General features: G+C 40.9%; 1 protein-coding gene across 2 annotated transcripts; it reads left to right on the top strand.

The window, feature by feature from the left end:
• The first annotated feature begins 417 nt into the window (after positions 1 to 417).
• LOC306837740 (voltage-dependent L-type calcium channel subunit beta-1-like) lies at positions 418 to 26,806 on the top strand. Of its 2 annotated transcripts, none has more exons than XM_079365486.1 (13): positions 418 to 693; positions 5,350 to 5,436; positions 15,900 to 16,019; positions 16,174 to 16,296; positions 16,802 to 16,938; positions 17,335 to 17,402; positions 19,533 to 19,561; positions 22,134 to 22,214; positions 22,296 to 22,354; positions 22,459 to 22,568; positions 24,818 to 24,969; positions 26,223 to 26,318; positions 26,436 to 26,806. In XM_079365486.1, exons 1-13 carry the CDS (start codon positions 604 to 606, stop codon positions 26,718 to 26,720), a joined length of 1,437 nt encoding a protein of 478 aa, XP_079221612.1. In that variant the 5' UTR covers positions 418 to 603; the 3' UTR covers positions 26,721 to 26,806. The 2 variants fall into 2 exon arrangements, with proteins under 2 accessions (XP_079221612.1, XP_079221611.1); XM_079365485.1 differs by lacking the exon at positions 19,533 to 19,561 and adding an exon at positions 18,919 to 19,079 and having other exon boundaries at positions 26,436 to 26,723.

The raw sequence follows: 26,806 nt of genomic DNA, 5'->3' as shown, positions 1-26,806 counted from the left end.
ACATGAAATAGATAGATAGATAGATAGATAGATAGATAGATAGATAGATAGATAGATAGATAGATAGATAGATAGATAGATAGATAGATAGATAGATAGATGATTGATTCATTGATTGTTTCATTGATAAATGATCCCGAGGCAAATTCAATCCATTACGAGGGAGATGCATATCATAGCCTACAGCATATACAGCATAGGTAGCCTATTTTAAGACAAACTCGTTGATTTTCAAATTCATAGTTTTGATTTTCTTAAACTAAATTAAGTAAAGATATTGATAAACATAAATGTAGAGACAAATGAAATATCTATCACAGTGCAGTTTATGATACATAATTACTTGTCATTTATGATTTTATTGTGAAAGCTGTGATAGGAAGTGGTATTACATGAACTCGTTAATTTAACTGTCGTGTTAAAGCCTGGTGCGCCAGTTTGTAACGCTGTAGGCTGGAGGGAGGCAGCTGTTGCCATTATTTTATCAGCCAGCTTAGATACATCAGCGGCATCAACCTCCCTGCTAGAAAAAAGAAGATGATGAGTCTGTCGAGACCATCATAAACACACGAAACTGAAAATAGATTTGAAAAAGTTAAATCAATGGTACAGAAAAGTAGTATGTCCAGGACGCCTTCGACCTCAACCCAGGAGATCCAAATGGACATGTTCGACCATCATCCACACACACAGGTAAGAATGAGAAATAGAAATATGCAGACAGAATAATAAAAAAAAAATGGTGTAAAATATCCTACCTTTTAAATGCCAACGACTTTAATGAAGATGAAGCGTCTTCACTTTGGATGGTTAACAGGTTGTTCCGCATTTGAGTCGCGCATAGTGCACCGATTCAAACCGAAATGTACTCACCTTTAAAGGAAGAAAACATGCATTACACTTTTGTTTTTGAAAGGTTTTTGATTCTTTAATTCATTCTCAGCTTGACATGTCTTGTCAATAAATGTGTTAGTTTTATGAACCCTCCCATGTGTCATCATATGTGAGGACATGATGTAACGCTTGTTTTTGTCTTTTACGCTCATTGGATCCTTCTGGAAACCACGCCTTTGCTTAATTAATCTGTAATTGAATTAGTAGATTAATGTGCATCACTTGAGAAGAAGAGGTGCATTTTCTCTTTTTTTGACAAGATTAAACAAATAACATGCTGAATTAAGTTTTCAAACGTTTCATTTGGGTATTAGTATTTAAAGTCTTGTGTCTGACATCAAATCCGTTTTTAGTCAAAAGAATTTGATCTACACCCACAACAATGTATTTTTCTCCCTCATTTGCAATTGTATACCTCTGCTTTTGACGGTGTCACTTTTTTTACAGCTACAAATAGGCTGTTGCTTTTAGGAAATGACATGATGTTGTGGGCTTGTTTAGTCATAACACTTTAAATGGAAAGAAAATATAAACGAGGAGAATATCTGGAACAAACACACCCACACTGAGCTCGGTCATTGTCTCTCTAGAAAAAGGGAAGAAGAAAGAAACATTTCAGCACAGACAACCAACGCTTCAAACCATGCCAAGTCCAGCTCTCTCCTCTGTACTCCCACTCCTCCCTGCTCCTCCTCCCCCTCTGCTCTCCTGATTCTCCTTCCACTTCATCTCCATGCTGCTTGCACAGTCTCACCTCATCCTGTATGTTTCTGGAAGTCAGATCATCGTGGTGAGAAACAGATGGACCCCCTGTTTGTGACAGGCAGCGGGAACTGGTGTGCATGTGTGTGCGGCACCACTGATCAATTAGATATAAAGTTCATGCTGACCTGCAGCGGGTCATGCTGGTATACGTATTTTTAACTCTGCTGTAGTGAGACAAGCAGGGATCAGCGTACGACATCCAGAAGGAGACGTCGGAGTTTGCTACCCAGAATAACACAGCAGAAGAAGAAATGAGCTGCCACTAGCTGATCTGAATTCAGTGCCTGAGGGTCGATTAGATTAAAGATTGTGTAGCTGATGGCCGTTAGATCAGCGAGGACATGTGCAGGCAGAATAATGTGGAGTAAAAGAGAGTGATGTGGGTTAGGTTCTACATTGTGATATTGTGCATCCTACCACCCTGTAATCCCCCCACCCCCAGCCCCCCACGCTCTCCTACAGTCAAACACAACAGCCTCTTTAATTATATTCATAATCTGGCAGGATGTTTACCAACAGGAAAGCTCCCCTCCCTGCTTCCTATGGCATTTCTCTGCCCTTTGCCAAGAGGAACTTGCCCCATCACGGCTCCAGTCATAGAGACCCCTGTCCCCACACATGCTTACACATACACACCCACCAGCACCCACACAGACGACTTCAATGTATTTGTGAACCTGTGAAAGCTGTGTCACCAAAACAAGAAAATCCAACAGACCTAAAAATGTTTTTTTTTTTTGGGGGGGGGTTTTTTAGCATTAAACTTAACTTAACTGTGATCTCTATCTGATATATTTTCTCAGTCTGTTTCTGTCAAATCTACGCTCAGACTTAAACAACAGTTGGATGCACATGAAGTAATCCAAAATGATTTGGCTTGCTGTAATCTTTCCCCCCGCTCATCTTGGTGGTTTAAAAGTGATGGAGTAACTTCAAAGTCCTCTTCAAAGCATTCAAACGTTTTTATTTTTAAATTTTTTTAAAGGAGTTGTATTTGTATGCCTTTGTTGGAGAGATGGTTAGTTGATAGGGTCAGAAATGAGGGAGAAAACAAGTGTTAGAAATCAGGGAGAGAGGGAGTGGGAAAGAAAATGCAGGAACGAGGCCAGAGATCAAACCCGATCCACTGCAGCCTCTTTATATGGGGCAGACACATGAACCACTATAGGCCACTGGCACCCCACTAGTAAATACATGTTAATGTACACAATGAGGACTGTAAATATTCTCCATCACCTGAAGTACACTGTAAAGGGATCTCTATGTAGCTAGTATAGTAATTGCTTTCAATGTTGAACTTTTTTTTTCTTCGTTTGCTATCTTCATGATTAAAGTTAAACAAAATAAATGAAGCAGCATCATGGAGAATGCATCTGTAATAAGTTAACACAACTTTGTGTGAAGTCGTGATTCTTGAACAACTTTTTGAGTCAGCGTAGGAAGAAACATTTGCTAACAAGGAGGCCATTTGCACATTTTTTCCTCTCACGTATTAAGTCTATTTTTTTAACACTAAATGCCTGCAAGCCTTCCTGTAGGAGTTGCTTACACAGTAATAGTTAGCTTGTATCACAGTAACTTTTCTGTGCATTGTTTTGATCTTGTTGATAAGCAGCAGAAAATAAAACAAGGCTGGAGACATCTATTTTTTTTTCTTTTTCTTTTTTTTTTAGTGCTCCATCAGGTTGAAAATGAATTCACTTGAATTCCCAGCTCTTTAAATGGAGATGTGCAAGTGACAGATGAGCTTTTCTATTATCTCTTCACACTGGAATTTGCTCGGACACTGTGGGGTTTTATGTTCACACTAGCAGGAGCTGCTGTAACAGGTCATGTTTGTTAAAAAGCAGGCAGGGCAGCATCACTCATCTGATGGTCTCAGGGTGCCCAGTGCGCTCGTACAGGATGTGACAGCTACAAGGAAATACTGAGTGTAGGAAGGATCATGCTTTTAAGCCTGTTACTGTTTCTGTCCTGCTGATCCTGGAACAGATATTTTGACTCCTTTATGTTTACAGAAGTTCACCTGTGGGTATTTATTTTTGTTTCGGGGAGGATATGTCATAGTTGATTTGAACAATTGAAGACAAATGTATAGTTTTCTTCTCTGTGTATAAAAAACAAACGGGGCTATTATTTACCAAAGTGTCCCTTCAAAGACAACAGAATACATACAAGATATTCACACTGAATATTCAATATTATGGTATATTATATAATATTAATATTATTATAATAAAGTTGAATGCATTTTTTAAAATGTCCTTGCTCAAGAAATATGAACATGTACCACTGCAAAGACCAGCTTTTTAACTTCTAAAATATGTTGAAACTTCTCCAGCCCTGATGATCAATGCAGTCTTAACACAAAAACATGAGGTATTTCTGTGTTGAGCAAATAATCTGAGGACAAGACAACATTTCAAGTAAATTCATTTGATAGTTGATGATTTTTATTTCACTGTCTAAAAAACGTATAAAGAGAAATATAGATTTGTTTTTAATGGCCTTCTCAGTTAATATTAAATTGAACTTTAAAGATAAGAAATCCATCACAATGAACGTGTGGTTTGAAATGTGTGCTGATTCACTTTGAAAGGTGTTGTTGTTCATGTGTATGTTAAAGGGAGTAACTGAGACTGAATCTATGAAGTATAAAACAAGCTTCTGTACAGACACCAGGGTGGTGTTTATAAAGTTAACACTGTTATAATTATTATACAGTTTGCTTTATGAAAGCTGTTTCTGTGTGTGTGTATGGAGTTTCAAACCTGCCTATGATCACATCACACCTGCACACATTGCAAAACCCTAATGTTCCTACAACTGCACTGACAAAGAGTTTTAAAGGATGTTGATTTCAAAAAATAAATAAACTGGGAAAATTAATCGATTAGTTGATTGGCAATCAGCTTGGACAAAACAATTCCTTTTACAGATTGCTACTTCACTTCTTCTTTATTGTTAAGGCTAAAGTGATGTTTGATAAACAAGGGGGGAAAAAAACCCTATGAGAGCACCATTTGCCTTTAGTCTACACTGTGCACAACATTTAATGAAACCTGAAGGTATCACAGAACATTCAGAGGATCAACATAATGCTCACATGTGTTGGCTCATCAATGTATTAAATTTGCTCTGGAAATGTGGCGACACATTCTGCATGTGAATCTTTCTGCTTTGTTTGTAAATCTTATCTGAACCATCAGTTTTCATCTATTTTTGCTCAGAAGAACAAAGCAACCCCGGTCTCCTGACTCCCAACAAATGTGATTAGTCGGCATTGTGTAACCATGGCGATGTGAGCTGGGTGGGTTCATAATACAATGTGTGGCCTCTACCCAACCCTGATAGGCTGTTTGCGTGGAGTTTGCCAATGAGATTACAAGGTCCCAGTTTGCATCAGGACATGAAAAATGACAAGTCATGAAGGTTGTTCATGGACAGCGCGGACATGTTTTCTTTGCTTCATCTCCGCTACTGTCCAACTGCCTGATCATATTCAGCAGTTTGTAAAAATCCTGGGCCAAATGTTAATGACTGTGGTGCGCTCCAGGAAACGAGGGTTTTAACACAGGATACAGTGTGTCAAGACAAGTCATTTGGATTATTAAAAATAATGAACTTTTGGTGTCTTCTCTCTCCTTCCTAATCCTCCTCCCCTCTACCCTCGGACCTCTCCATTTTCAGGGAAAGTACGCCAAGAGGAAGAGCCGATTTAAGCGCTCGGATGGAAGCACCTCCTCTGACACCACCTCCAACAGTTTTGTCCGACAGGTAACGTTTCACACTTAATCCTCCCTACAGGCTGCTAATCCAGATGCCAGACTCGGGTCTCCACTTTCCTGCCGTTTTATTAGATGAACATTCAAATGAAAGTTTAATGAGGTCAATGTAAGGACTAGTATTTGCTGGTAACTCAGCCGCTCCACATCAAGGTTTGCATCCTAGGGACAAGTTTTTTCTCTCAAATCAAACATTTACACTCACAAGAGGAAACAAACAGCTGCTGATCTATTCTGATGGCTTGCTTGGTTACCTTTATGTTTGACACAGAAACACATCTTACAGAAGAAGCTGGAATTAGCCCAACACATCTCAGATCAGTCATCTGCAAACCATCATTCGATTGATCAACTTAACAACCACATAGTTTATGTTTTAATAAGTTCAAAATATATCAAAGTCAGTGGACACTCACCTTTCTTGACCGTATTCAGCTTTTTGCTCAAATCATTCGTTTTCTGTCACGTAATAGGTCTACTGCATGATGGATGACAGGCAGACGGCGACTCTGCAAGTTTCTTGTCTTAGCATTAGTCCACAGTAGCCTTCACGAGTTCAATATATTTTACAATACTATTGTTTTTTATTCAACAATTTCAGACGACCCAAATTTGAATTCCATGTCGCCCAACATGGGGTTAGCAGAGAAGTACTTAACAACTTCCTAAAAAGTATCCAATCATGTGTTACCATTGTATATTTTCTAATTCCTAAAATTACCTTAATTATAATCTAACCTGTGAAACATTTTTATTCTCTGGAGAATTAACTTGACTAAATGTCTTTCACTGCATGCTTTGCTTTATCATTAGACACATATATAAATAAAGTGACACGACTGAGCACACTTTAAAGAGCAAATAGATTTTTTTCAATCATTTTAAGATTATGGTGGTGCTCTTGCTGAAAGTCTGAAGCATGCTGAGAGAAAACGAGTGTAATAGACTTTCTGCAGTCAATGATGGGAAGAAAATGGATCTCGCTTTAAAACAAAAAATTGAAACCCATTATTTTCTTGTCTTTTAAACAGGCTGTATCTTTCCATTCACACCTGTTTGTTTGTCACAGACAGCCCACATACTCATATCACACGGTGAAATGGCTCTGATAGCATCTCGGTAGCAACAATAAAACCTCTGTGACTACAGCTACACACTGTTTTATTGTGACGGAGTTGGAGCTGAAACGCACATGCACAGATTCCTCCTTGGCTCTGATGGTGATTGTAAGTTCACAGGTGTTGGGGTCTTCTCCTGTCTGACCTTGACACCACCCTGTCGGTAAATGGAGATAGGCCTACATGTATTGGTTCTGTCAGAAGGAGTATTGCATGAATACGTCATAAAGGATGTGGCAAGGAGCTGCTTTTTTATTTGGATGGTAGAGAAATTCCCTCTAGTGGAGTTAAGAGACGGGGGCATCACTTGTTCCACCCGTGATGCAGTCCTTTCTGGACACGACATTTCACAAAGCCAACCCTGTTTTGTTTTTTTTCCATCTGACCTCTTCATTTGTGAGAGGAAATGATTTGTCCGGCACTGAATGACATTTACCTGTTCAGCTCTGTTTTTCCCTGAGAAAAAAAAAATTCCCTGTTGGTGACCACAGGGAGCTGAACTCTCCTGCGGTTTCTAAAGGTTAGCTGCATTCTCGCCTACACACTTCCCCTTTTCCACTGCCTTGTCCTTCATTAACTCGGAGACTCGGCTTGCAGGAAGAACTCTTGCACTGAGGCCTGCAGGTTAGTCGGGATTCATAATGTTAGACTCTGTAGAAGGAAGTCATTAGCCATGGTTAGCATGATTTAACACTTCCTGAGAAATATATCCTCCCCTGTCTCATGCCGTTCCACAGCATTTCACTCATCAAGGCCGCTAGTGGAAGGGTTTTTAGCAGCTGAAATGCAGCTTGTAATCCAAACACTCCTTTAGTATCTACAGAGTGAAGCATCTTGTGTGTGTTTCAACACAAACCTAAACTCTGGAACCATGTTAGGTTTGAAAAACTGTCTTTTATCCTGCAAACAGCAGCATGCAGACACGCTGTAGGTTTTTCTACATATCGCTTTTTTTAGCCTCCTCTGTAACAACTCAAAGCAGAGCCCTGTATAGGCTTTACAGTCTCACACACACCTACGCAAGAGCGCACACACACACACACACACACACACACACACACACACACACACACACACACACACACACACACACAAATACATGAGAGCCACAATCAGCCAACGGTAGAGCTGGCTGGTACACTCAGCCTGGTTGCCATGGCGACCTGGTCTACTGAATCTCCCCCCTTCTGCAAGCACAGTGGGCTGGAGAGATGAACGAAAGGATGTTTAGATGGGTTTTTTTGTTTGTGGGTGTGCATGCATATGTGCGTTGGTCCGATGTTGGTTTGTGTGTCGAGTTCAACAATAAGACACTTGGTCTTCAGTTGTGCAAAGACAGGTAAAGGCTGTCTGCTGTAAGATAGGCACCATGTCTGCTGTTGGTCCAGGAGTATATGGTGGAAATAAACCTTTTTAGAAAGCAAATGTTGCTGTCAACAAAAGATGGTCACACACAATAGCGTAGTGTTATAAATTCAACCTCAGGGTTGTCACACATCCCAGCTGTGTCCACGTCCAAAGGCTGGATCTTCTAAGGTTGAGGACTAAAGGAGGGTCCTTTTTATAGTCTGAGGACTGAAAGTAACTGCAGTCATGAAGACTAATGGTTCTTTTAGGTCCATGTCAACTAATGATGTAAAATTCTCTTTTACTTCTTCACCAACATGTTATCGCAAATTACATAAAAACTCAAAACACCAGACATAAACCCATTTCATCAAGAGATACTGGATCATTTGAAAATGTGTTAAAATATGAACATTAAGCATGCATCAATGACACTACATCTTTTTACCATAACTTTGTATCTGTGAGGTATTTGTTCAAGCTTTAAGAGAAATCCTCTCCAAAACAAGCTAATTAGATTTTTTTTTTAAACTGGTTCAAATGTAAATAAAAAAATGTTTCTGAAATAATATTTTGCAAGCTTTAAATAATGTAAGGTCAGCTTGTAATAACTGTTTATTCGTATGTCCACTAGGGACATTTTTTTCCCCCACCGAACCATATAATTTAAAAAAAGAAAATAATACTAACGTGATTTGAAACACTAGCTCGAAGCAGGAAATGGTTAGCAAAGAATTGGCAATTATGGAAACCCTGTAAAAAAAGAAGAGAAAAGAGACCATGTCGGCAGTTTACAGTACAATTAATTTAATTACAATTAATTAATTTACAGTACAATTAAGAGTTCTTGCGACCATATTATTGGCCCTTATTACACTTTCAGGATGTAAGGCTTGATGCTTTAACCATTTGCATTCTGCATGTAAGAAGTGCTTGCTAATTTTGTTTCCTGAAGCGAACTGAAAACATTTGTCACATCTCTTCTGTCATTTTCTGTAAATTCCTTGCTGCAATCTGGAGATGATTTCTTGGAATATCAAACTCAAGTTACAGATATAGACACTGTATGTAAAACGTGGAAACAAGGTGTGAAAACTTTCAAGCTTTGTGCATAAAAAAAAAAAAAACACTCATCAACGTTCGCTTTCTTCACCAAAGATTATATCGATCAAACATTGATCTGACCAATCTTTGATTTATATCATCAGAATACCAACAGCCATCCTTTCCCCCTGCTTCTTCAAAGGTTGCAACCTGTCTCAGCTAGCTTGTCATATGGGAAGGTTTTCGAGGGTCGAGATGCAGAAGGGAGACAAGCCATGCTTTTGTCGGTCCTGACAGATGAATCCAAGCAGAGACCCACTTGCTGTGTCTGACTGTCTGATGGTCCAGCAGGTGGGTCTGCTCCGGGCTCTTCTATTCTTCACCTTCACCTCTCATTCAGGGGTTAACAGAGGGGAGGAAGAAGAGGTCAGGCGTGAAGAAGCCCCTTTGATAGTGTCAGAGGTCGCCCTCTTGTGGACACGCTGGACCTCCGGCACCAGCACCACCCTACCAACCAGTACCACTTTTTAAAGATGGCCCAACTGATTTTTATTGAGGGGAATTTTCCATTATGAATGGCTGTTAAGCAGTTATTAGTAATATAATGATAATATAATAATAAGGCATAGATAGTCAAATGTCTGGTTGCTTTGAAAAGTTACAGCAGTGACTGTCGCCCTTCTTGTCCTTAGTTCACTGCTATGGCACCTGTTAGTCCTGTTACCTCCAGTCATATACATAACCATATTAATTTCCCCTCTGATACCCTTTTTCTGGGAGATGCACGGACTGACAAAGAGACGGAGAGAGGCTGGGGAGAATGAGATCAGAGGGGACGAGTGGAATGACATATAGAGACAGAGAGCGAGGTAAGGGGGGGGGGATTTCCCTGGACACTGCACTGCCACCTCTCCCACGTCAGCCAGGGCATTGAATGGCTGACGGCTGCATACCGAGCCTCCTTCTGGTTCTCAGTGTGTTCATGTCCCTGATTCTGCCCCGGCCTGGGCTAAATATATTTCCCAGTTTGCAAATGTAGCACAAGTCCTGCAACCTGACCCCCTCCCCCCACCCAGCCAGGCCCAGCTCCCTTCCTCTACAGAGGGTTCACGTTCCTCCGGGTTGTGGAGGCGGGGTGGGCTTGCGTGCGCGCGCGCGCGTGTGTGTGTGTGTGTGTGTGTGTCTGGAGGGGTTGGAGGTTAGAGAGCGCTCTCCTGGTTTCACACATACGCCACTCTTTTCTGGCTTTCTCTCCCATCATACACCCCACACACACACACACATACACACACGCACAAACACATACACATGTACACTTCTGCACTTGTCAAACGGGCAGACACACACTCACACTAGCTGCCTCTTTCTCTCTCACACACACACACACACACACACACACACACACACACACACACACACACACACACATAACTCTGTCTGTGGACTCTGGCGTTGCCCCCTTGGTTTGCCGTGGTGTGGCGAGCGTGGCAAACGAGGTATGGAGAGGACTGAGAGGATTCAAAGGCCCGTCATGGTAAGAAGGACCTGGATTAATCCAGAAATATTTTTGCTGCGCCCGACTAATGTTGAAACAGTTTGTGTTTGAGTCTCTCTGTGACGATCTCAAGTTTTGGAGGTTCAGCAGACTCTTGTGTTGTGAGATAATCAATGTAACTCACCGCAAGTGTCTTGGTAAAACTTTACCTCTTGGTTTGCAGCTTCTTTCTTCGCTCCCCCTCTTGTAAGTGCGATTCCATTTTGGGCCGGGCCACAGCTGCTGGAAAGGCGCTGTGTTTTTAATTAGACTTCCAGTCCCACCGGCCGCCTCTTATGCTATGTTCACCGCCTGCCCTATGGTGGATTCAGGAGGCTTCCTTCGCTGCTTTCCCCTTGTCCCAAACAAGTCATGTTACTATTTCTTTTTGGAGCTGGGTGATTATTTAATACTTTTATTTTGCTTTTCTGTGTAAGTAAGGGATACATTGAGGGCTGCAGATAACACTTGTTTTGATCACAGATCAGCTGTTTTTAGATGATCAGAGAAGAATTCCCATTTCCAGTCGGTATTAAAGCCAAAGTTGTCCAACCAAGATTTCAAAACCCACTGCATCGAAGATGACGTTGGATCATTCTGTGGCTCAAAAATGACTTCAGAGTAAAATAACGTCCACCTCTAAATACTTCAAATAGCTACTATACTCGTTGTTTGAATATGTTGGCAACATGCTCAAAATGTTTATCCTAACCTTACTTATTCATAAATCCAAAATTCTACTTTTTGACATCCACAGAATCAAGCCTTTAAGAGGAGGCACTAAATACCTGATAAGATCATGACTGACGATTTATCAGATTTTAGAAAAGTCCCTGATGTTATTCATTTGATTTGACTAAATGTCTTGTTGGCAAGTATTAGAGCATTTTAAATGTTACCCAGCTCTACTCACGACTATAATATCTTTTTCGCTTGCTTTGTGGCATTCTTTTTTTAAATCTCTCAAGCCAAAGTTTGTTGCTGAGTTGCATTAAGAATTTCAGGAACACATTGTTACTTGACTCCCTCGTTTTCTTGTTTGTGAAGATGGGGATATCAGGCCATGACTCATCTTTCCAATCATCTCCACACTGTCCAGCTGGTTGCCATGACGCTGCTGACAGGAAGAAAAAAAAAGAGAGATAAAAAAAAAATTAAATATGGCCTTTTACAGCCGTTGGCCTCGAGCTTCAGACAGGAAATGTGTCCTTTGTGATTCCCTCAGTTTGTAGAGCTGTCTGTTCTGTTAGACAGACTTCCCTTTTCCTCCTTAGTTATTGCAGTTGTCTTGTTCCCCTACCTAGCTGCACTGAGCTCGTATCATTCTGGCCATGGTGCGGCTCTTTTCTGTCTTCATCTTTTCTCAATTGTCGGATTCAACAGAAGAAGTGATTGTTGATAAAGAAAATAGGAGAAGGATATAATATATTTTATGGTTTTTGGATTTTCACATTATCTGAGTTGATGAATGTGAAGATATGTGTCTGTTTATTTATCAGGGCAGGTGTTTGCAGAGTGCTTAAGCTATTAGATCATAATCAGTCGTACAATAGGAAGTCTGACAACGCCTGATCGGATTCTTCTTGTCGTTGATATCAGTAGCAGATAAAAATCTTTGACCCTCTGCCCTGTTATCTGTCAGAACAGCAGGCGGACACAGTGATTATTCTTGTGTCCACAGAAAGCAGGCAGAGTGTGAAACTAGTGTTATTTTGATTCTCTTTCCGTATGTCTTACTTTTAGTAGCAAATCTACCTTCTACCTACCAACTGAATTTTTTAAATGACCTCTCATCTCATTTCCAGAGGTGCCGATGTATCTTAACACCGTTTACTTATTTCCCATCTGCAGGGTGTTTTTTTTTAACTGTCATTATTGCACTTGTCTTCTGCTGGCCCTCCTTATTCCATTTACCCCCCCCCCCCCCCCCCCCACACACACACACACACACACACATACAGTTGCCCTCTTTTCTCTCCCTACATTTTTTTTCAATATCAATGCTAAAGGGGTGTAAATTCATCATGATGGCAGTGTGGTGGAGCAGAGAATGGAGGAACTGTTCAGTTCTCCTGAACTCCTGAGTCTCACCTCTTACACATTCTCCTTGTGCTTTATATTCTTTAGTCTAAAACTGATAAGCCAGGATGGTCCAGGTTCACCCCCCCCCCCCCCCCCACTCACCCCCCAAAAATAAATAAATAAATAAAAATAAAGGCCATAACCATTTGTTCAATCTAGTTATTGCCATGTTATCCTGCAGCTTATTGACCAGTCTGCAGTCTCACAGCGTGAACAAATGCCTCATTGATCACCTTTTGAAAAGCTCTTATTCAATCTCCCCACCGCTGATTTCCCTTCAGTGTATTTCATTTACTATTGATTTCTGTATCTCCTTTTTAAATCTTCTTCCATATGCTGCATTCACTGGCTGCCTGTTATAAGCTGCACAGACAGTTACTATGACACTGCCGGGGTCTTTAGTCTGGCACTACCAATAGGAAGGCTGCCCTAGCATCAGGTGACCTGTTGCTATTTTGAACAAGAGCTGTATGTGAAGTGAAGCAAGCAGCTAAATTGGAGACACAACTCATTGACATGGAAGAAGAAGAAGAAGAGGAAGAAGAGGAAGAAGAAAGGAAAAGGCGTAAAGTTATTCTTGTGGCTGATTAACAGTAACAGGGAGGGGTGCAAACAGGTCATTGTTTTTCAGCTGCAATATTTCTTTTGAACTCTGCTTTTTTTGGTGTAAAGATTTGGCTCGTGTTTCCAGTCCACAAAAAGCACCATTTCTTCTCAGTCTCTTCTCTCCCTGACCGACTCTTTTCTTTTCCTTCTGTGTGTGTGTGTGTGTGTGTGTGTGTGACGTGAATCAAGTGCATGTGTGACTCAGACACAAGCGTTTGTCATCACACACACATATTTACACAAACACACACAGTGATCATCGCCTTTCCCTCCCACTCATTCTTTTCTCTACATTTTCGCTGCATTTCTGACCTGTTGTAGCAAGCTGGTCAGTCCCGAGATGTCTAAGACGTCATCACAGCTATTTCTTTTTCTCTAAAAATATCCGCAAGTGCTCACTATCGAGGTGTGTAAATCGTCACTTAGTGGGTTTTCCTTGTTGGGATACACCTGTATGATTTAGGAGATGACTCAGAGCTGGTAGGTGGGGGTGACTGTTGTTGTTCTCATTAGATGCTGCACGTCGCTCACAGGATAATTCCTCCTACTAGAGTGGGATACGGGCACATCGCTGCTGGTGTTTGAGCTAAATGAAACAGGAAGTATGGATGGGCTCTGGATGCCTGAGGCCATGAGGAGTAGGTAGCCATGGCCTTGGCAACAGGGAGCATCTACATTTGGTTTAATGTTGCTATGTCACAGAGTGCCACGATACGACAGGTGGCTGAGCTAGAATCAACATTTGTTTAGTTGATTTTGGCTGTTTTTTTTATTTTTTCCCAAATCCGAAAAAAAATGATGCCTCCCTCCTAAAGATTTTTCTGGCATCAAACAGAAAGGCGATCATACAAGTAGTGGCTTTAGAAATACTGCACAATACTGCTGGCCTTTTTTTTTTTAAATTCTTAAACAAACGCGTCTTTTAAAACAGTTTAACCTACTTCATACGCCTCCAAAAAGAACTTTTGATTGATGATATACGCGTCATCTGCAATAACTCACTTGCAATGAGACACATTTTTTCTCAAGGTCCTGATCAGTCCTTGACCTCAAGAAAACATCTGTACTAGCATAGATTTAGACATTAATGTCAACTACAAGTTCTTCATAAAAGTTGTGTTTAAAGAAGGCCACCGTGGACATCATAATGGTATCTTACCTGACTGTGGTAATTTAACTCGAGACGAGGGGAGATGAACAAGTTGAGATAAAACGAGGGGATAAAGATGATGTGAGGTGCAACCGAGGTCCCATTGCCAAAATAAAACCTGATATGTTAGTTTTATACATAGTATGAAGGCCAAGAGAGAGCAATCCTCTTTTTTACTTCAAGAAAAAAGAAAAGCAAAACTTAAGAAGCTAAAATAGGCTTGAAGCAAGAACCTATAATTCAGGCAGTTGTTGTTGTTGTTGTTTTGTTTTTTTAACTTTGAGCATGTAAAAGTCTCCTTAAAATGATAAAGGAATGACCTCCTGTAACTCTACACACATTCATCTGCCTGTCCAAAAGCTTGAGGCATCATGACCCACAATGCAGCTCTGTAGTTTTCTCACTCCAAAACAACCCCGTTTTTAACTAATCCTTTTAGCAGCAAGAATCATCAATGACATATGTATCTACCAAACTGAGCGTGCATATTGTCTCCGTTATTAGCGCTGTTATGGACAGATTTCTCAGCCCTCCTACAGCAATATTTATTGTACTCATTGACTGCGTTATTTGTGATGTCTCACTGTATGTGCAGTGAGAAAGATTCTTATGCCTCATTACAAATGGTGTATGTCATCTTTGTGCATTCTCACCTCTATTTTAAAAGCCCACACCTAGTGACTCACTTCTCCTGCCTAGCACATTCAGCTGTCCGTATTCTTGTCAGCACCTCCTACAAAGCGCCAGGCAGCCTCTCAGTGAGAGAGAGAGAGAGAGAGAGAGAGAAAGATAGAGAAAAACAGTAAATAAAGAGAGAAAAGAGAAAAAGAGAACAAGTGGGATTGTTATATAAGTTGAACACTCAAACATTTGAAATGTTCAGGCTGCTTCCCTCACTCACTGCTGGTCAGTGCCTCACAGGAGGCTCAGGTTTTTTATTGTGGTATGGGTGTCTGGAAGAGGGTCAGCAAGAGGGTCAAGTTACCGAGCATGAGTGGGGAATGTGTTGGAAACTGTTGCCTCTTCATGAGAACTATATCCACACTAATATCATAAACAGCCATCAGGTCTTTTTTTTTTTTTTTTGCACCTCTCTCCACTATTTTCTGTCTGTACTTGACACACCTACATGCTGAATGTCTTGTACCTGTGCAAAATACATGAACCACTTGGCTTCTCTGCAGCTGCAGTGGAAATGTTGGCACGTTATTGTGTGCATCCTCTACACCTCAAATTACACAGAGTCAACTTTCATGTAATATGAAGGCCAAGGCCCCTTTTGTGTCCATGTAGGTTATGCATCTCAAGGCAGTCTTGTCATTTTGACTACATGTATGAATGACATGCACAGCCCTTCTTTCATACTAGAGATAAGTTAATTTGTTGCAAAAAGAAAAACAGCAGGATAACCTAAAGATGAACAAAACGGTTAGTTTAGACATTTAAAGTTCTACCAATACAATGTTTTGCTACTCCTTTTTTTTTTTTTGGTTCCACCATTGGTTGATTCATGGAGATGCAGGACTTTTTAGTCATTTTTTTGTACCTTTATCTAAACTCCTCTTGCATTTCAGGGCTCTGCGGACTCCTACACCAGCCGGCCATCGGACTCGGATGTATCCCTGGAAGAGGACCCTGAGGCTCTGAGGAAGGAGGCCGACAGACAGGCCCTCGCCACACTCGAGAAAGCAAAGGTCAGAGATTGATAATAATCCCCAATCAGAGTTGAGTGTTTTGATGCTAGTTAACTTCTTCATCAATGTCAAGGGGACCCTAAACTCAGTGCTGGGGTTTTTTGGAGAGTTGCTCACTGTATTCTAATATTTCTCTTTCCTATCTCTGCTCCAGACCAAACCTGTGGCGTTTGCGGTGCGGACAAATGTGGGTTACAATCCCGGCCCCAGTGATGACGTTCCCGTGCAGGGCATGGCCATATCTTTCGAAGCCAAAGACTTCTTGCACATTAAAGAGGTATTACTTTCATGCTGAACTATAAATGTCAGAACTAGTGGTAAATCACTTTAGGTAACAAAACAACTGAGGCTCATGGATGGTGCAAGGAGAAAAAAGAGCAACTGTGGATTTTAGAGTTTGGCCTCGTCAAACAATTGGCAGTGATGGTGGGTGTGAATCCAGTGAGGGGTCATGTTTTACTGCAACTCACTGCACTGTCTCCTTCTGTTTAAACTTGAGCCAGGCCTTGAGTGGGAGTCGGCACTAACAAGAGCTGCAATGCGAGCAGAATTGGGTGATCCAAACGTGGAAACATTTTTGGAAGAAAAAAGTATTGCTTTCACTTTGTCAACTATCTGAGTTTGGTTGCTTTGAGTAGATAATCCCACTTTTTTGTTTAAGTCTCAGCATCAAACAGTTATCTTGTATCAGAATTAAATGACAAAAAACTCCACATCAATTCAGTTGTACATGTTGTTTTAATGCTTTGAAGCATCACATTCCCCGTTCTACCTGTGTGCAGAAGTACAACAACGATTGGTGGATTGGGCGTCTGGTGAAGGAAGGCTGTGAGGTGGGCTTTATCCCCAGCCCGGTCAAACTGGAGAACACTCGACTGCTGCAGGAGCAGAGGATGAGACAGAACCGACTCAGCTCAAGGTAACCATGAAATTAATTCTCTCGACATCAGCGTCACAAAAGATCTAATTTTATTAAAAAGCAGTTTTAAACGGAGTCACACTCACCAGTTAATGTAAAACTTACAACAGTGAGTCACTGGACTGATCCTCTGCATGTCAACAAAACATTTATATACTGTTGCGCTCTATAGTGGAGTCTTTAGTTTTATATATCTAAAAAGATCTTTGTTTATTTAATTAAAAAATTATTACAGTTCCTTAAAGTATGACAATTATTGTCTTCTCATAGGAGGAGTCTTTACTGTCGCTTGCTAGTAGTGTAAATGATAAAAACAACTTCCAATTTTTCTTATTTGAAAAAAAGTTTTTATGATGAAGTGCGGTGGTTATTTTATCTGCGTGTTTTCTGTTACAGTAAATCTGGAGGAAGCTCCAGCCTTGATGTTGCCACGGGAACACGTAGGCCCACCCCACCCGGCACAGGTGAGGTCAAGGGGGTCTCCCTATCAACCCCTGCTTAGCAGTGACGTTGTCCGGGTTTGCGTGGGTGTGTAGATTCCTGACAAGAGCGGGAGAGAGACAGAGAGACAGAGAGAGAGATGCCTGTTATTCAGATAAAGATTTTAATTGGCTCGTTACATAGTCGAGCATAATGATGACTCACGAGCGGTGCATCTCAGTGGGTCGCTGTGTGAAGTGAGAGAGGTCTTAGGAGGTCTGTCATTAGCGCGCAGGACGCGACTGAAATATAGCCAGGATTGGTCACTCTCATTAAACTTGATAAGTATGTCTGGTTTGTGCGTGTGTGTGTGTGTGTGTGTGTGTGTGTGTGTGTGTGTGTGTGTGTGTGTGTGTGTGTGTGTGTGTGTGTGTGTGTGTGTGTGTGTGTGTGTGTGTGTGTGTGTGTGTGTGTGTGTGTGTGTGTGTGTGTGTGTGTGTGTGTGTGTGTGTGTGTGTGTGTGTGTTGCCATCGCCAAGACAACAGAGAATTGCTTCTCAATATCTAAAAGAGACAGAGAGCAAACATGGGAAAAATAAACAGCTGTGATAGACTTTACGGGTTTGTGTTAATCAAATAGAGAAACCATAGAAACTACTCCTGCCATAAACATAATTGCACTTACTTGAATGTGGAAATGAATTTGGGAAATGTTTCTATTGAGATGACTTTTAAGAAGTTCAGTCCTACTTAAATACAGTAGCTCTATTCATAAAGTGGTGTGAAAACATCTGTTTGCAGTTTTAATGGGCCTGAATTTTCTTTTTTACTACCGGTATTAGGATTTTAGTTTAATTAAAAAGATTGATTTAAAAAGCTAAGTAATGAGCTTCAGAGGTGCTTAGTAGCTGATTTTGTTATGTTGTTTGGCAGGGTGGGGCCAGCTCTCGGCTCTGTACTAGACTGAGCTAGTTGTAGCCTTAGCTTCATATTAAGCAGTTGTTTGATAGTCTTTTTTTTTCCTGTCACCCATTGGCTGGTAACTTTATCAGATACCGTGAAAGATTTCCTCAAAACACCTGCCTGCCTTGTTGGCCCCTCCCTCACATCAGACCTGCATCACCACCAATAATCTACACAGACACTTGAATCTGACCCTCTCAGTTTTCCTCTCAGCTTGGTTTCTTTTCACTCCATACTTCTTTTCTCCAGTTTCCTTTTTACACTTTGAAATGTTTTTTTTTTATTATTGCTTTCCTGTCACTTTCTCGTTCTTCATATTTACATGTTTGTGCTTCATAATAATGCCGTTTTTTTTCCTATTTTAACTCTGGTCAAAGCTATTTTCAGTGAAATCATATTATGTCAATTTGCAATCTCTTCCATGCCTCTGTCTAGATACATCTCATAGTCTTACTTCCCTGTTTGTTTTTCCTATTTTCTTTCTCTCTTCTTCTTCTGTGTTATTTCCACCTTCCCGTGTCTTCTTCTTGTATTCCTTCTCTGCTTCCTTTTCTGCTCCCTCTATTCCTTGACTGGCCACCCTCCCGCCTTTATCAGCTCACGTGGACATGTCCACTGCGTCCTTTGACGTTGACCCCCTCGACCTGGACTCTGAGGAGCCCCCTGAGTTCCAGGGTGACCCTCGCTCCCCCAAGGGCCAGTCAGGCAGCGTAACATCCCCGCAGGCCAACGCCCACCGCCTGCCCTTCTTTAAGAAGGTAACACAAGGAGGATCAGGACACCTTGTTTCCAACTTCCCTCCTCCTTCTCAGATGTGTCCCCGACTATTCTGAGTTCAGAAATAATCTCTCCTTCCCCGTTTCTGTCCCTTACTAACTGCGTACAACTGAACTGTCCCCGCTGCTCCTTTTGCTCTTGAATATAACGCTCACCATGGTTACATATTGATATGTTTTGATGTTTGTTTCTGTGCTTGTCGACTGGCTGGGGGAAGCGTTGAACTAACTGATATACTTTGAAATGGCTGCTGCTGCATTTCAGTCTGAATTGACAGTATGTAATTCATATTTTCACAAGTTAACTCTGGTTTGATCGATAATGAGCTCAACCCCCGATTCCTCCCCCTGTTCTAACCTGTCAATAACTAAATGTGCTCTTTTGTTCTGTGCTTTCTTTGTTTCTTCTTGCTTTTGTGTGGTTTGAAACTGTAGGTGGCCCAGCTAAACAGAAACAGAAGTCGGTGAGTGTCAGACTAACACAATAACTTTTTAACATTTTCTCTATCCCCCTCTCCTCTGTTGTCTTGCATTTACCCTGTCGTGGTGCTAAGAAATCAGTCCTCAGAATAAATCTTCACACATCTTTCCACACTTCACATCACACATTAGAGCTAAAATATTCACAGCCTCGTTTGTAAATCACAGCGACTCCTCTGTCATTTCCCCAGCGCTTGTATCGTTGCTGTCAGTGTGCAGATGCAGGTGCGTGACCACCAGAGACCCTGTTAGTCAGCGTGTAACAGTAACGCATCCCGACATGCTTTCATTTCCTTTTATGACGGCTGCATCGAGTGACAGCATCCCACGATCAGCAGTTTTTTATGCTTTTCATCACAATTTGAATCACATGTTGAGACTGCAGAGCAAAAATGTTTCATGTCAGGCGTCACATTGAGACATTTTATGATTTACTTTTTTACATTTAGTTTTTTTCTTATTGAGGATATTTGCCTTACCTTTAATGTAAATGAGACAAATATAAACCACAGTACCTCAACAGCATATTTTATAACAAAAAGTCTGGATAGAGTGACATTAAATCACAGTATTTAATTTAGAGATATTTCAGAAGCATTCAGTCAGTGACATTTGTAAGCTTGTTTGCCTGTATTGGATAGGATGGCTGAAGAGAGTGAGGAAATGTTCAGGGAAGAGAGTGCAGCAAAGGGCCGAGGTGGGAATTAAAGGGCCGCTGACTCTGTACATAGGCTAAAAATGTCATCATGACTATCAATAGTCATCTTTATGTCATTAAGTCAATGTTTTTACCGAGAAAACTTTATTTTCCAAAATTATTCAGCAATGAGCTTTTAAGCTCAAAATATCCGCCCTGTTCAATAAACAGCTGTGAGTCACAATATTTAAACACTGCTCCTCATAAGGCACAATGAAGCGTAATACTGATCTCTCATCCAGATCTATCATAGGTAAAGCCTCCTCCCTGATACTCAGCACACTACACTTTGCTCTGTGCTCCTGTTATTCAAAACCAACGAGCACTGTTGTTATGTTCAGGCCTCCAGCTCTGCCCCTGTAGAGACAAGAGCCATTTGGAAACTTTTAAAATATGTATTTTTAGCTACTGTGAATACAAATGAGGTGAAATGAGCTTCCGTCGTTGTGCTCTTTATGTAATGTAATGTACTGGAGCACTCCAGCTCTATCTCATGCTTCAAGAGCAGTGTAGCACGCTCTGAGGAAAAAACAGATCAGAAAAATCCTCCAATTTCACTGGTGTTTGAGTGTATATAGGCCGGGCGGCTGTTTTCCACTCACTCTCACTGGAGAACTGAATGCTTCTAAAGAGAACAAATGTTTATGGAGTTCTTATGGATGAGTCATTCATGATTCATAATGTACAAATAAGTCTAAAGTGCATGCACTACAGTATGTATTTAGTTTATGTGTGGGTGTTTTATGGAAGTCTCTGCAGCTGTTGTAGGTTTCTCCATATTCAGTGTAAATCACAGAAGAAAAAGCCACAGGCTCGAGTATATATCTCTGTGCTTTGTTTTCAGAAATAGGATAATAGTAACTAATTGCAGGGAAAAACTTGTAAAATTATATTTTAAATGTAGGATTTTGTCGAAAAAAGGCACCATTTTTCATTTTCTTTAAAAATGCCTTTAAGTGTTTATAACTGGTTATGAAACAAAACAAGACTGAAATTAATATTGATGCCTCTTCATGGGCTAAAAAAAAGCTAAACGGACCACCAGCATAAAAATAATCAACTTCTATGTCAGTGTTTTCAATGTCTGAAACTGCTCTGCAGAGTAGGTGTTAGACAAAGAGATGAACAGTATGCTGCAGAAACAGATCTTATTTTCCCAATTTCCATTGCAGAGGTTGTTGATGCATTTTAAATTGAATAGTGTTATTTTGTGAAAAAGCTTTTTTTTTTTACACATGTACCAGACAAAATCAGCAAAGAGATCAGAGGCCTCACTTTGTCTACAGAGGACGTCTAAATCAACACAACCTGAAAGTTACAGGATTTTCAGCCTAATTCATCAAAATTAATAGAAAAAAAAAAAACATAAATGTCTAAGAATAACCGAAAGTTACTCCCACTGATAGAAAAATATTTTTTTTGATTAAAAATCACACTCCAGTCATCTCTGGCAGAAATAACTTGACATCTCACACTAAGTGCTGATGTAACACAAGAGAAGAGTGTGAAGAATGACGTCTGTGTGAACGCAGCAGCTCAGTCCTAAGAGCTCTCCTGACACTCAGGTTTAATTATGGACATTTTAATTAGTCAGAGAAATCTGCGAGAAATTGATCTTCGCATCCCAACATTCATAGCCAAGTTAATGAAACGAATGAACCCGGGCGTCTGAAACTCACTCATCCATCAGTGTTTGAGCTCACAGGCGGGCAGGACGAGAGGGCAGAGAGGACTTCACAGTTGATTCATATGTGACGGAACATCAGGTTCTTGTGCTGATGTGTGTTCTGAGTGTATGTTCACTCACAGCATGACAAGGTGACTCACCCTAATGTTGGTGCTGTGTTTCCCCGGCTCAGATGGAGCATGTCCCTCCGTATGACGTGGTTCCCTCCATGAGACCAATCATCCTAGTTGGGCCGTCACTCAAAGGATATGAGGTACGCAGAAACTTCTTGTTAACTCCAAGTTCTTTCTGGTTTCTTTTTGTCATTTACCCCTTTTGTATGTGTCATTTCTAGGTGACAGATATGATGCAGAAAGCGCTTTTTGACTTTTTGAAACACAAGTTTGAGGGCAGGTAAGAATAAAATGTATACAAAATAAAATGTCTATTATCCACTTTGGTTTTTGTTTACCAACCTGCTGGTAACGGCTGACGTGCTTGATCTGTGTTTGTCTCAGGATATCCATCACACGGGTAACAGCAGACATCTCCCTGGCCAAACGTTCCGTCCTCAACAACCCCAGCAAACACACCATCATCGAGCGCTCCAGTACCCGCTCAAGCCTGGGTAAGACACCATACATCCACGTTGAATCTGAGTGTGTTGTTTGACAGATATTTCAATAAAAAGAGGAATTACAACAGACAACATCTCCGTTCATCACATCCTGTTAGATTGCATCCATTTAAACCCATTTCGCTGTTTGTGTCTCATGTCCTTAAAGCTTTGAATGTTCCCTATTACCTTTTCAGATAGACAGGGTAACAACTGGTGACTGTAGTTTTACCAAACGTCACTCAAACAGGACGGTATGCCTACTACTGTATTTGCTGGGACTATTTTCAGCAGTGTATTAATACACAGAAGCAGGATGCTGTGTGTGGCTCATATTAAACTGCTTTCTGTATTCATTGTTTTAAAGAAACATGTTCTTCTTTATTTGACTGATTCATTCATGGTTTTTGTCTTTACATTTGATCTGCTCAAATAATAGAATATTAGTATTCATACATATCTATTTCTCTGCAAAATGATAACAATTACATTTATAGTCTAATCACTCATGAAAACAGGTTACACTTTTTTTTTAAATATATATATATGTTATTAAATAACTCGGACTAAGCTTACAACCTTGAGATAGCCTTTTTATTTGGATCCAAAAATTACAATAACATTTATTGGAGCTTTGAACAGATGACTTTTATGTAATAATTTACACACTGTAGTTCCACATTCAAGGGTATGAAGAGGAATAAGACTATACAGGTACTATTGCACATCATCCAAAGACCTGAAAGTGTCATGTTTTCCCTTTTATACTTTTTTTCTGATTGCCTGACTCTGATCTGGCCTCCTCTGTCTTTCTTCATCCTGTCTTTTTCTGCCCTTCACCAACCCGTCCTCCCCACATGCCCAACCTTCTCTCCCACCTTCCTCCACCATCTTCTTTTGATTCAGACGTACTGGGTACGTATGCTCTCCTTGTGACAAAACGATTAAGCCTCTGTCCTCCTTTCCTCTTCCCCTTTTTTCCGTCTCACTTTATTCATCGTCTGCTCATACATCGTTTGTCTGCCTGTCTGCTTGCCTGTCAGTTTCTCTGTTCCTCATACGTCCACGTGACAGCCTCTAGTCTTAAACAAAAAGAGAAGGAACACAAAACCAAAGCAGAAATAGATCCATTGGAGGGCAGCAGGGTGGCTGGTACCTGCTTTTAAATATGACAGGAATGAGCAAGTCCATTTATGACCTATGTATTTATGCCATCCATTTATGTACGTCTGCACTTACACCCGGGGATAGCCTCGAATGAAGCTGCACTTTTTCTCCTCCAGTAATGGCAAGTTTCTCTCTGCAGTTAAATCACAATTTGCAGAAGTTTGTTGAGGTTAATGGAAGTCTAGCCGTCTTCTTCTTTATAGAAGTTAAAGTTCACGTTTTTTATCACTGTGTGGAGGCCCTGTGTTTCTGCCTCCGGCTTTAATTCTCTATCCTTCATCCCTCTGGAGGCTGTTGAATTGTGTGCAGGCCTCCGTCGCTCTGCAGATTGCCTCGCCTTGCCCTCGTTATCTCTCCCAGCCGCTAGGTTGGCAGCACGTACACCTCAGAGGCGCTGAGGTTTGACCAGACGGGCAGGGAACATTCTAGTTTCTGGTTTTTATCTCATTCTTTACACGTCAACAGACGGATAAAAAAGAGATATAGAACCGCTTGCTTGAAATCCAAAATCCAAAGCTTTTAAAGGGTGTTGTTGAGGAACAATGACAACAAAACACTCAAGCAGTCCACAGAGTTGAGTTCACCCTATGATAGAATCATTACTACTGGGCCTGGAAGTGCTAACAACAACTAATGTTCCACTTAATTTGTCTGATGGGGGTGTTTGTATTTTTGTTTTTCTCTTTTACTTTCATGGTGAGAAATTGTGCCCTTGTCATTAGTAATTACAAGTGCCACATGCATCTCATTCTTAAGTGCCTCCTTTCTCAGCAGCTTGGAATGAAAAATAATCATCAGAAGCACAGGAGGGGGACTATGAATGTTGTGAGGTTGCAACAGAATGAGGATGCTGTGCTGCTCCATTTAGCGATGCATAAATGGAACTTCAAATCTATTTTGTGCTCTTGGAACTTTTTTTTTTCTGAAACTCTGACATGCATGATGAAGTACTAACTCATCAGTTATGTACTTGTGCACAAAGCAGAGGTAGTATGGCTGTTATACAGAGCCGTATCACCTCAGAGAGATCTTGGTATGGTCATCGTATATTAACTCAATTTGCCCTTATTAAAATCTTCTTTGTGTCCTTTCAGCTGAGGTGCAGAGCGAGATCGAGCGTATCTTCGAGTTGGCACGCACCCTCCAGCTGGTGGCTCTGGATGCAGACACTATAAACCATCCTACTCAACTGGCAAAGACCTCCCTGGCCCCCATTATTGTCTATATCAAAATAGCCTCACCAAAGGTATGGCAACAGCCGATCTGAAAGCTTTAGATTGAAGATTTTAGTGAATGAAACTCATGTTTGCTACAATTTATGGTTGGCATATATGTTTTAGCATTTACCTTTCAATGTTGATACTTTCTGACTTCTTTTTTTTTTTGTCATAGTATTCATATTAAGAAGTGAGGTCTGACATTCACAAATTAGATTCAACATGCCATGTTGCTTCTATTAAATAACAGCAAACAGACCTGATCTGATTCCTTACATTAAAAAACTAATTTAAAAAAACTAATTCAACAAGTCTACGTTATTTAAATCTATGCAAATAGTGCATTATGCACCGCTGTACTTTTTCAATTAGGATTTTTTTGCAATGTTGAAAGTCAAGGATGCAATGATAATGTGCAACGATAAGAGATAACAGAAAATACACTAGTGGTCTAATCTCCATTATTAAAGTTTATTCATTTGTGTGTGTAATTTTTTTGCGAATAATATTCTTTGAGTCTGTTGGAGTAGAAATCAGACAAGATGTCCAGTCCTTCAGACCAAAACAAAACATTTTTGTGGCAAACTTCCTCTGTCCCTCCTGTCATCTCCTCCCACCTCCCCCCACCCCTCCTTTCATGTTCTGACTGAGTGCAGCCCTTCGTAGGACTGATCACCACTCTGATAAGCAGCCTCACAATGATTCAGTTCTTCTTTCTTTGAAGTACATTAGACAAAACAGAGTATTTTATTCGATTTGGAATGTCTTTTGGCACTCCTTTTGTTATTTTCTTGCGATGACACTCCGCCATTATGTGTCGACAAACAAACCCTGAGTGGGTGGGGCCGTCTCTCTTCCACCCTTGGGGGCAGAGCTAACGGTGAGCCTCTGATGTAAACATAAACATGCGGAAGGGAGTGCTGTCATTCCCGTGTAAACACAGAGCTCAGAACAACAATCCCAGGGGGCGTTTGACTTCAATCTATTTTTTAGAAAGTCATTTCTCAACAATATATTTAGTTTAGGTTTATTTGATATCTGCCGCATGCATTTTAGAATTGTTGCATCTATGTAAATGTGAATACTTATTTTTTTATAATTTTGCTAAAAAAGTAAACTGTATATAGTTTTGGACACAAAATATACATGTAAGAATTCTTGGACTTTGGGAAACACCCATTGACACAGATGTTTAGTTGCAGCCATTATTTCCATATGCACCTGCACATTTACATGAATTTATGTTTGTTTTTGTTGACTAAGTGCCGCTATGTCTGTGCAGGTCCTCCAGAGGCTCATCAAATCCAGGGGGAAGTCCCAGGCTAAACATCTAAATGTGCAGATGGTTGCAGCAGACAAGTTGGCCCAGTGCCCACCTGTGAGTGCTGCTTTTTGTCATTGTAGCTATAAAATAGTTACTTTATATTCTCTTAAATCAGGACAAAGCATTTTGGTTTCGTAAAACCACTAAAAAACTGTTCATGTTCATGTGCAGGAGTTGTTTGACATCATACTAGACGAGAACCAGCTGGAAGACGCCTGCGAGCACCTGGCTGATTACCTGGAGGCGTACTGGAAGGCAACACACCCCCCCAGCAGCAACCCTCCCAACCCTCTGCTCAACCGTACCATGGCTACAGCCGCCCTGGCTGCCTCCCCCGAGCCTGTCTCCAACCTGCAGGTACAGGTGCTCACCTCCCTGCGCAGAAACATGGATCTTTGGCCAGACATGGACGGTGTTGTAGCGAACGAAGCGAAAGTGGAAGAACACGCTCTCTGAAGTCCAGCAGAGTCTGTGTGTGTATTGGGGGGGGGGGGGGGGGGACTCCGGCAACTCAATGTCAACCTCGAACTAGCAGCACGCGT

This window comes from Symphodus melops, assembly GCF_947650265.1.
Source record: "Symphodus melops genome assembly, chromosome: 17".
NCBI classification, from domain to species: domain Eukaryota; kingdom Metazoa; phylum Chordata; class Actinopteri; order Labriformes; family Labridae; genus Symphodus; species Symphodus melops.
The sequence above is the reverse complement of the archived record's forward strand: the minus strand, read 5'-3'. Positions and strand labels throughout refer to the sequence as shown.